This window comes from Bombus pyrosoma, linkage group LG13 (assembly GCF_014825855.1).
Source record: "Bombus pyrosoma isolate SC7728 linkage group LG13, ASM1482585v1, whole genome shotgun sequence".
In the NCBI taxonomy this organism is placed as follows: domain Eukaryota; kingdom Metazoa; phylum Arthropoda; class Insecta; order Hymenoptera; family Apidae; genus Bombus; species Bombus pyrosoma.
The window spans coordinates 2,087,681-2,099,373 of record NC_057782.1 but is presented as its reverse complement, the minus strand read 5'-3'; the positions used below and the strand labels follow the sequence as shown (position 1 = coordinate 2,099,373).

The 11,693-nt window shown below is 43.0% G+C and overlaps 3 protein-coding genes across 3 annotated transcripts; all 3 read left to right on the top strand.

The window, feature by feature from the left end:
- The first annotated feature begins 5,192 nt into the window (after positions 1 to 5,192).
- LOC122574361 lies at positions 5,193 to 7,545 on the top strand. Its single transcript, XM_043741875.1, has 5 exons — positions 5,193 to 5,610; positions 5,807 to 6,252; positions 6,489 to 6,612; positions 6,931 to 7,310; positions 7,372 to 7,545. The coding sequence occupies exons 1-5, from the start codon at positions 5,193 to 5,195 to the stop codon at positions 7,543 to 7,545; spliced, it is 1,542 nt and encodes a 513-aa protein (XP_043597810.1).
- A 60-nt stretch (positions 7,546 to 7,605) lies between these two features.
- LOC122574360 lies at positions 7,606 to 8,715 on the top strand. The gene has a single exon (XM_043741874.1). The coding sequence runs from the start codon at positions 7,606 to 7,608 to the stop codon at positions 8,713 to 8,715; it is 1,110 nt and encodes a 369-aa protein (XP_043597809.1).
- Positions 8,716 to 8,758: 43 nt separating this feature from the next.
- On the top strand, positions 8,759 to 10,309 carry LOC122574359. Its single transcript, XM_043741873.1, has 3 exons — positions 8,759 to 8,837; positions 9,045 to 9,653; positions 10,098 to 10,309. Exons 1-3 carry the CDS (start codon positions 8,759 to 8,761, stop codon positions 10,307 to 10,309), a joined length of 900 nt encoding a protein of 299 aa, XP_043597808.1.
- The last annotated feature ends 1,384 nt before the right edge of the window (positions 10,310 to 11,693 follow it).

The window sequence follows — 11,693 nt, the reverse complement described above, 5'->3', positions numbered from 1 at the left end:
GAATTTTCAGTAATTTTCTCTGGCGTGGCGCAGTGACATGGCCAATTATTTATAATAAGTTAATATTTATTATAGATAAGTATTATAAATAAGTAAATATTACTTAATATAAATATCTAGTTAAATCTTGTGCTTAGGTCTAACGGGTAGTGTTTCTTTAGCCTGCGGATCTGGTCCGACGTGTTAAGTAATTTAGTAATTAGGGGGTTTCGATGCTTGTTGACTCCTTTGCTATATCTGTTGCTATGTTTTGTTATTTCTTCTTTGACTGTGGGTATCTTGAGGTCGTGATGCATTGCTTCGTTGGTGACATACCAGGGTGCATTTATTAGGGATCTTAGCGTTTTCGATTGGAAGCGTTGAAGTATTTCAATGTTGAAAAGTATATGTATATCACGGCAACTTTTTACTAGTGGTAAGTTTGCAATAAACATCTTGCAACTGGTATATGTATTGTCAGATCAGGTTCGCATTTATATTTATTCGCAGTATAACCATCGGAATCGCGTGCCATTATAATGTAAATGAAATTTCAAAATGTTTATGTAACACGTACAGTATACACATCGTAAACATATAAATCACTGTAATTGTTTTTGCTGAATCGAAATCTGGAGCTTGTATGCTTGGAGAAAAATAAAAATAAAAATACACTCTTTTCAAATATCTTATAACAGCTTCTTTGTTAGGATCTTCGTCTCTATAATAATCGTACTCATTTCTTTATTTCGACAAGAGTTTAGACAACCCACTTAACCGTGAGAAAGGAAACGTCTAGTGAATCACAGTCTCGTATTTCTGGAATGGGGGCTCGCTTACCACTAAAAGCTCGATAGACAGTGGATAAAAGGCTGGAAATCTGTGTAGAAGAAGGATAAAACGAAGATAATTAACATCAAGGCATCGTCAGCTTCTTCCATCTCTCCTATATCCCTCTTTATCCACCAGAATGGGAACGTTTCTTTTTTACTTGATATCTTTCCTTGCGAAAAATGCTGAAGTCAATTTAGAAAATTATATTGTGTCCTTGGGCATTTTAAACAGGCTTAAACTGAACTACACGTTGAGTGCAAATTTTGTTACATAAAACTACCCCTTTTTTTTTTATCTTAAATAAAAACATTTGCAAAACATTTTTCCTTAGGAATTTATTTATTTGCTTAAATAATATATATTGCATTGTATATGCACATGGAATAAGAAGTGAATTTTTTTTTTATTTATTTATTAGTAATTTACAATCAATTCTCGCATTGAAAATTTTCAGTAATTTTCTCCGGCATGGCGCAGTGACATGGCTAATTATTTATAATAAGTTAATACTTATTATAGATAAGTATAATTATAAATATGTATTATAAATAAGTAAATCAGAAGTGAATTTGAAACAGTAAATTATCCTTAGTGGACAACAATATTTTTAATTATAGCATCAACTGAAAAGTTCCAAACTGCTGTGAATGCAATTATAGTAAAAGTATAATTAATTTATAATTCTTACACTATTTTGTATTTATTGTTGGTTCATAGTTAATCTTACTGCAAAAATTATAAATTTGTGAAGTTAACTAACGGGTAGAGAAAATATTACGCCTACCCGCACTTGAAACTTTCTCAGAAATAGATTTAAAAATTGTGCAACTGGGGCAATTCTCAATTTAAATACGTTCAGGCATTATTTTCCTGAAAATAAAGTTTTCAACGAAAAAATTGTATACTACGCTTTTTTACTTATTCTCGCGCGTGGAATAGCCTGCTGCTAATTTTCTGCTCGTATCTAGTCGGTAATTAACCAAGTACACTTGACCAATTTTCAAACTCGATTTTCTCGAGAATTAAGCCTCTCGTGAACAAATATTATTCCATGCTTTCTTCTTATTTTTTCATAAGCAATCGCGTTATGCTGGCTCGTACGTGTTATTCGGCTGAACTCTATACGTGCGTAACGTAGCGTCTGACTCAGCTACCTGAAATGAATATTTTTTATAATATTAGTCGATCCAGCTGGATATTCTCTACAAACAAGTATTCTATCTATATCAAAACCCCGTTAATGTAGATATTTTAATTTTAATTTGTCAAATTTAATGTATGAAAGATGAAGACAAAGTAAACATACTGCCGCTTTTGACAAATACAAAATTTAATAAATTTTAAAGGATGAAACAGTAGAAAAGCTCCTATTTCGGTGATATTTTTATGTACAGTAAATAAACATTTTGAATAATATTTTCCTATACTAATAGGTAGGTAGAAGTATTCGCGAAGAAATGCTGATACCGGACAGTGAATCGTGCCTATAGTTTTGCGGTTATGGCAGGGTATGCGTCAGTATCGGCTACCGACTGCCGGCCGCTTATTTTCCGTTTATAAACGAAGGTCCGGGCGAACTTAAAGGTCCATGCACAACGTGCATATTCGAGATTGTAAGAAATGTCTGTTATAACTCAATTAAATATCATCGATATATCAGACTTGTGTTTGAACTGGTCTTTCCAACCCAACCGCCCTGAAGTGGCCAGTGTCACACGCTCAGAAGCAGTAATAAGGTAGACAAAACACCCTGCATGCCACAGCTATCGAAACAATAACCAGATATTAACGGAATAGCCGCTTCTGACATACACTTGACTTTAGTCCAGAGGAACTAAAACCTCAGTATAAGAACCTTGCCAAATTCAAACCCTTTTCGTCACTCTGTTGGATTCGTACAATAAATTTTGCTACTACATCTAAAGTTCAATTCTTTGCCTCATTTGTGAAACGTTCAAACCGCGACGCGAGGAGATAGCCGGTGATCCGTCAATTTCGTGATTTCTTGTGCCTCCTATGTGGCACCAGCAACGCTTTCGTAAAATAAGAACGTAACTTTGAAACTAATGGTTTTTCGACCCATGTTTATTCAGACCTTTTTGCTTGTTTTGATGAGTATTAGCTACTCCTAAGGTTTGTCCCAAACATTTCAAGGTGTTACGCCACGTGGCTATCCAGAGGCCGTTATTCCTAACCGTCGCTCGTGGCATCGCAGTATCGCGAGCGAACCGTCTCAAGTAGCTCAACAAATACAATGTAGCGGCCAACATCAAACAGAGCGAGTTCGAGAAACGTCGATTCGGTTCGTTATTTCAAACATTCATAAGGTGACACGCGTGATCATGGCGTGATCAGTGGCGTGATCGGTGGCGTGACCCGAGCATGGTGGGGATCGTCTCCCATGAAACACAAAGGGCCCATCGAAGGGCAATCAGTATCGATCGAGGATCTAAACGAAAAACACTAACGTCTCCAACGAATTACAAGTCGTCCAAATACAAAACACATTGTAAAGTCGAGTCGAATCATTACACCAAATTAACTGTATCATCTGTCAAATAATTTGTGGCGCATTACTATCCTGTTGTTTATATATATATATATATCGGAGATGAAAGAACACCGGAGCCCTCCTTTGGAACTTTGGGAAGGTCCCGTAATGTTGTAATCTAGATTCTACCATAGCCGTAATTAAACAATTGTCATTCAACCCGAATGTACTTATTTGAGATTCGTGACGGTGAGCTTGGGCTCGAGGCGACAACCAGTCGCCAACGTAGCCGCGGTCAAGGGATGAACGTTTGTTTAACAAAGGTATAGAGTAACAGTATAGCTCTCCTTAAAAGAAATAGTTGCAGCGATACTTGACAATAGACATTTCAAGGGTCTCTGTCCCGTGGCTCGCCACACGCAGACCCTGTCCTCCGGGTAAGATGGTTGCCAGATGTCGATGCGTCTCTGCAGTGCATGTTCAGCCAGCCTGAGGACCCGTTATAAATCTTAAGATTTAGTTAACTAAAGTCCTTCAAATGGACAAACAGTCTTTGTCCCAACTACGGGAGGATAGGGGAAACCTACTTCCTCACGAACGACGCTTCCCGCTAGCAACTTTTCCTCAAGGGCGGCTAGCGTCCTTTTCTAACCACCGACATGGAAATTGACCAATTAACAGCAATGTCAATTTCCCTCACTTTCCGAACGGAGGCTTTCTCCACCAATCCGATGATCTCGTGCCCTTGGGCACACCCCGTCATAGTTTTCCTCGGTGGCATCATCGCAACGAAAATTCATTCCTGCTTGCGACTTTATTAACGAAAAGGAATAACGTCTTCGCGATCTGTTAACCAAGGGTCGGACTTAGATCTTGTGAGAGCATACATCTACTATCCCGTTGACCGCGAATTCGTTATCGAACCTAGGATCATTGTCATTAGCGTCTCGAGTATCTAATTACCACGGTTACTTGTCGATATCTGTAACAATCATACTTGCTCTAGTCAATATCTTCTCTATTGCATAACGACAACGTTTAATCACAACGAAGGTTTCTTTCACGCCCTTACCCCAGCGCTTCTCCGACATATATATTGTCAAATATATAATTTTAGTTAACTCTGTTAATTCAGTGTTAATTTCAACTAATCACCTCTGTCATCTTAACAGACACAGAGGAACGACTAATTCGCGGCGTCGATTTTCTGAATCGTAGCGAGAATTTACGCCTCCCGCTGACGCGCTTTCCTCGCGATCGCGTCTCTCCGCGAACGGTCGTAACATTTTCTGGTCCTTCGAGCCGGATCACGTGTCGAGTGAAAGTGCACACCAGTGACACCCACTATCATACAGTGCCACGTGAATCCGATATAAACAACAACGGACGCGTTACCACTCCAGCGAAGTAAGTAACGCCAAGGGCAGTCATTTTGAAGAGGCATAACTCGGTGATTGAAGAACGCAACCACGCATCCTCACGTCAACAAACAAAGGGTCAACTTCTGCAAGAAAACGTCTTAGACGTCAGTCGAGACACACACCGTGACGAGCGACATCCGAATACACAACCACAGGTAAGCTCGTTCATTACATTGTCATACGATCCGCTACCAATGGAAGGCACAGATAAAATTACCTCCTTGCATCGTAAACGAGGCTTCCAAATCGGTCGATTTACGACCCTATCAAAACAACTCGACGAGTACGAACAATCTAACAGACGGAACAAGGCCTCTTTGACGGCGTATAACTCATTGCTCGACGACACGTGGAAACAGTATAGAGCATTGCAAGATGAATTAGAAGATTTAGGCGAGCGGGACGACGCGCGCGTGTCCGAGATAACCGATATCTATTACGATCTGGTAGTTCGATTACACATTCTAATGGATGACGCACCAGCATCATCGTCGTCGAAATCGCCAAGCAGCGATTCGCCCAATGTCGCCGAGCCGACAGCAATCAAATTGCCAGAAATTCAACTACCTACTTTCGACGGTGCCATCGAGAATTGGCATTCATTCTATGACGCCTTCTCGTCCACGATAGATCGAAGCAATCGACTCACTGCCGCACAAAAATTCCACTACCTTCGATCTTCTTTAACCGGAAAGGCCGCGCGAAGCATCCAATCGTTGGACGTTACGGAAATTAATTATCCCATCGCGATTGATATTCTGAAGGACAAATTCGACTGCCACCGTCAAGTCTGCATGCGTCACTGGGACTTGATTTCCGAATATCCAAAAATAAACAAGGAGACACCCGAAGCGATTGACGATTTTCTGGAAACGGTCAAGGCAAATCTCCAAGCCTTGGAGAAACTAAGTGAGCCGATAACGTCAAATGTTGTCCTTATCAAATTGCTTACTTCAAAGTTACCGTCCACCATCATTCGTAAATGGCAACGAACACTACCGGATAAAAAGATGCCGTCCTATACACATCTGGTAGAGTTCCTCAAAACACGGACAAACGGCGACAGAACAAGCCCAACGACCACGAAAAAAAAAAACGTCCGAAAAACACAATCGACAGCAACAACACGCGCCGCGCAACATCACCTTCGCCACTACACATAAGCCGACGGCGTGTCCAAGTTGCAAGGGACAACATAAAATATGGTATTGCAATGTCTTCAAGGCGAAGTCAGTCAAAAATCGCCTTGAAATCGTCAAAAGGGCTTCCCTCTGCACCAATTGTCTAGGCCAAGGACACACTATTGCCCAGTGCTCTGCCGGCTCATGTCGCATATGCAGACAGCGACATCACACATACTTGCATCAACACCAACGTCACGGCAAGTCACGGTCTTCGAGCGGTCGATCGTCGAGCGACCGATCATCGAGCGGACGCTCTTCACCTAGCTCACCGACTCCTCGTTCGTCACATCGTTCGAGACGCGCGTCCACATCGCCACGGTCGTCTTCCAAGTCGTCTACACCGGTCGTCTTCCAAGTCGTCTCACCGGTCGTCTTCCAAGTCGTCTCACCGGTCGTCTCCCCGGTCGTCTCCCCGGTCGTCTTCCAGGTCGTCTCACCCGGTCGCCACCCCGAACGTCACCAAAACACGAACCTCGGCCAACACGTACACATACAACCGGATCAAAGTCATCGTCTAGTCCTCAAAGACAAGAAAGGAAGTGACTATCTCAGACGACTTTAATTGGGACCGAATCACAGAGGACCGAATTACTGACCTCAGTTCCCTCTAAACCATTACAACATGATCTCTTAGTCACGGCGCAGGTCAACATACAAAACAATAAGAGACAACCATTCCGTTGTAGAGCCCTGCTAGACACCGGCTCTAGCATGAATTTCATTACCGAAGAACTCGCTCATGCATTAAAACTCAACCAACGGAAATGTTCGGTCCCAATCGGAACTCTCGACGCGTTATCGACGATCTCGAAACGCTATGTCACGGCCACGATCACTTCAATTGACGGCGCATATGAACGCACACTGACGTTCCTGGTCATCCCAACCATATCAACTTGGGTCCCAGATCAACCCGTAGATCGCTCAACAATGCAAATACCAAGGAATCTTCAACTAACCGATCCAAGATTCCATAGACCTGCTCCAATCGAAATATTGTTGAGCGCCGGACCAACGTTAGCTTCACTCTGCGTTGGTCAACTTGACATTACTCAAGATAACGGGCCCGACTTGCGCCTGCAAAAAACGCGTTTCGGATGGGTCATCGGGGGGAGCCCAGCCTCGCAGTCTTCAGCATATACTTTCCACGCCTCCACGACGGCTTTACAGGCGGACCTCGCCCGCTTTTGGGAAATCGACGAAGGACCTTCCATTCCACACATTTCAGAAGCGGAACAACAATGCGAGGATCATTTTCGAAGTCACGTACAACGCACAAACGAAGGACGATACATGGTCGCTCTCCCATTCAACAAAACAACTCCTTCACTCGGATCCTCCAAGGCCATGGCGATGAAGCGACTCANCATCTCTCTGCCGTCGCTTTCAACGGGACAAACAGTTCGAAGCCGACTATCACGCCGTAATACAGGAATACCTTGATCTAGGACACATGTCGAAGATAACCACGGACCACTCCACGGAAGACGGATATTTTCTGCCACATCACGGCGTGATCAAAGAGTCCAGCCAAACGACGAAACTCCGAGTCGTATTTGACGGATCGGCACCAACCACCACCGGAGTTTCCCTGAACGACGTACTTCACACAGGACCGAAACTGCAAGAAGACTAATTTTTCATTCTCCTAAGATTTCGCTCGCATCAATACGTTCTTACAGGAGATATTGAAAAAATGCAATTTCTTGTGCGGCCAGAGGATCGAAAATTTCAGAAAATTTTGTGGCGTAACAATAATGGAGAAGTCGACACTTATCAACTTAACACAGTGACGTTCGGGCTATCAGCAGCGCCGTATCTGGCCATACGGTGCCTCAAACAATTGGCTGACGACGAGGGACATCGGTATCCACGAGCAGCGATAGCCTTGCAGCGAGATTTCTACGTCGACGATGTTCTCACAGGAGTTAATACAAAGGCCGAGGCACAATCATTGAGAACGGAACTCACAGAACTGCTCAAACTAGCCGGTCTAAATATTCGAAAATGGGCGTCAAACGACCGAAAGCTGCTACAAGGACTTTCCCAACATGACATAAACGACGAATTACAACTGGGTGAATCTCAAACATTAAAAACGCTGAGCGTTGTTTGGAATTCATCTGACGATTCGATCCTATACTCCGTTAAAATCAGGTCTACCGGTTGCCGAATCACGAAGAGGATAATCAGCTCCGAAATCGCCAAAATCTATGATCCACTTGGATTACTTGCGCCAGTGATTATTCGAGCAAAAATGTTACTCCAACGACTTTGGACACTAAAATTCGACTGGGACGAATCTTTACCGGCTGACTTGCATACAGAGTGGAATGAGTATTACACGCAGCTGCCATTTCTGAACAATGTAAGATTTCCACGAAAAACGATAATCAAGTCTGCAGCCGAAATTGAGATACACGGATTCTGTGATGCCAGCGAAAAGGCGTATGGGGCCTGTATTTACCTTCGCACCATCACTCCGGATGGTCAAGTCTGGATACGACTTCTCACGGCAAAATCAAAGGTGGCTCCACTAAAATCACAAACCATTCCAAGGCTGGAACTCAGTGGAGCACTTCTTTTCGCATCATTGACCAACACAGTCCTTCAAGCATTACCAAACAATATTTCTCGGACTGTTTACTGGACGGACTCTACCATTGTCCTTCATTGGATCAACACATCACCCCATACGCTGAAAACCTTCGTCGCTAATCGTGTGGCAGAAATTCAAAGAAAGACTCACACCTCAGATTGGCGTCACATTCCTACCACGGACAACCCAGCGGATCTCATATCCTGAGGACAAACGCCCGAAGACTTTTTGCGATCAACAATTTGGCAACATGGACCGGAGTGGCTACAACAATCTGAAAAATACTGGCCGACGTGGAACCCAGTATCATCACAAATCGAAATACCGGAGTAGAAGAAGGCAACCTGTCTGTCCGTGACTCCCGCCGACCCACAGTCTACTGGAGAGATTTTCCTCTTGGCCAAAACTGATCAGAATCACCGCTCGTTACCTCCGGTGGAGACAAAAACAGAATCGCGGAAGACCTCTGACCATTCATGATTTAATTGGTGCGCACAACAAACTTGTCCAGTTATTACAACTCTGTTATTTTCCAGATGAGATCCGTATTCTCCGAGCTAATCGACACTCTGCAGTGAAGGGGAAGCTACAACGGCTCAATCCATTTCTGGACAAGGACGGGATGTTGCGAGTCGGAGGCCGTCTCACTCACTCAACAATGCCTTTCACTCAGAAACACCCAATCATCTTACCAAAGTCTTCCGTTACAGCACTTATAATCGAGCATGAGCACCTTCTAAACCTCCACTCCGGAACTCAAGCTACTTTATATGCCTTGAGAAAATCCTATTGGCCTATCGACGGCCGTAGTCAAGTTTGGAGCACGCTGAAGAAGTGCGTCCGTTGCTGCAGAACCAATCCACCTCCAGTGAATTATGTCATGGGCGATCTTCCAGCCGCACGCATAACAGAATCTCGGCCGTTTACCAACGTCGGAGTCGACTATTGCGGACCCTTTTACATCAAAGAACGAAAGGACCGCAACCGACGTAAAGTCAAGATATATGTAGCAATCTTTATATGTCTTGCAGTTAAAGCAGTCCACATCGAGCTGGTCAGCGACCTCACTAGCGAGGCCTTCATTGCTGCTCTGCGAAGATTCATTGATCGCCGAGGATTCTGTCTAACGATATACTCAGACAACGGTACCAATTTCGTTGAACCACTTTGGCGGGTTATGGGAGGCTGCAGTGAAATCTTTCAAACGACACCTCAGACGTGTCGCAGGAAACGAGCTCCTTACTTTTGAAAACATGAACACACTTATCATTGAGATCGAGGCTATCCTCAATTCCCGTCCGCTTACTCCAATATCCACAGATCCAAACGATCTCCTTGTCCTTACTTCCGGTCACTTCCTCATTGGAGACGCATTAACTAGCATTCGAGAATGAGATTTCAGGGATACTCCATCCAATCGTCTCTCCAGCTGGCAACACCTCCAGAAAATCAAACAGCATTTCTGGCGCCGTTGGCATAGAGAATACCTCAACGAGCTAAACATTCGGAACAAATGGAGCAAGGGGAGTCACGGCATACGAGAAGGCACCATCGTCATACTTAGAGAAGACAACGTCCCCCCAATGCAGTGGCCATTGGGCAGAGTCATCAAGGTACAACCCGGCGCAGACGGCATCATACGGACGGCCACCGGCCGAACGGCAACGAGCACACTGGATCGGAGCATCAAGCGGATGGTACCACTACCGAGCAGATCGACACCAGAGGACACCGACGCCATCGTCAACAGCAAGGAGTTTTAGAAGAGATCCACCTCACAGTACCACACCATATTATTTGATCAGTACCCTCTCAACGGGGGGAGGATGTTACGCCACGTGGCTATCCAGAGGCCGTTATTCCTAACCGTCCCTCGTGGCATCGCAGTATCGCGAGCGAACCGTCTCAAGTAGCTCAACACATACAATGTAGCGGCCAACATCAAACAGAGAGAGTTCGAGAAACGTCGATTCGTTTCGTTATTTCAAACACTCATAAGGTGACACGCGTGATCATGGCGTGATCAGTGGCGTGATCGGTGGCGTGACCCGAGCATGGTGGGGATCGTCTCCCATGGAACACAAAGGGCCCATCGAAGGGCAATCAGTATCGATCGAGGATCTAAACGAAAAACACTAACGTCTCCAACGAATTACAAGTCGTTCAAATACAAAACACATTGTAAAGTCGAGTCGAATCATTACACCAAATTAACTGTATCATCTGTCAAATAATTTGTGGCGCATCACTATCCTGTTGTTTATATATATATATATATATATATATATTGTCAAATATATAATTTTAGTTAACTCTGTTAATTCAGTGTTAATTTCAACTAATCACCTCTGTCATCTTAACAGACACAGAGGAACGACTAATTCGCGGCGTCGATTTTCTGAATCGTAGCGAGAATTTACGCCTCCCGCTGACGCGCTTTCCTCGCGATCGCGTCTCCGCGAACGGTCGTAACACAAGGCATACTATGGAATACATTTTTCTGTTCGACGCTTAGTTATCAAAAAAAATCGAGTCTGAAAATTTTTCAATTATTGACTGAAGGTGAATAAACAATCAGCAGAAAGTTGGTTTACATGCAAAAATAAGTAAAAAATGTGGAATAAAATTTGTCCGTTTGAGGCTTCATTTAAAGAAGATTGGACGTGAACAGAGTTTGAACATGTTGTTATTAAGAATAAACCTAGTACACGTATGTGATAAATTTTTAAACACGATTTTCCTGGTAACAAAGCTTGTGAACAAATTTTATTCGACATTTTTGATCTATTTTCGTATATAATATAACTTCATGTTGATTATTTACTTCTATTTACTTCTATTTAGTTTTGAATTAGACATATTCAAATATACCTACTCGATAAATTTTTCAACTCGATTTTCTCAAAAACGAAGCGTTATATGAGACAATTTTATTGCGTATCTTCTTCTTATTTTTTCATAAGAAATTACCTCATATCCGCTTGTATATGTTATTCGACCGGATTTTGCATACTTATATCTCTGAGCTTGTTTTAACGTATTGTAGATTTGAGATAAATTTTGATCTTGCATTACAGAATTAGAACCACTTCAGTAAACTTCCTCTGAACCAAAAAGTTCTGCTACTTTCGTAGATTCTATCGGAGATGAGTCTGATTTTCTTAACAAGCCAGACCGAAAAACAA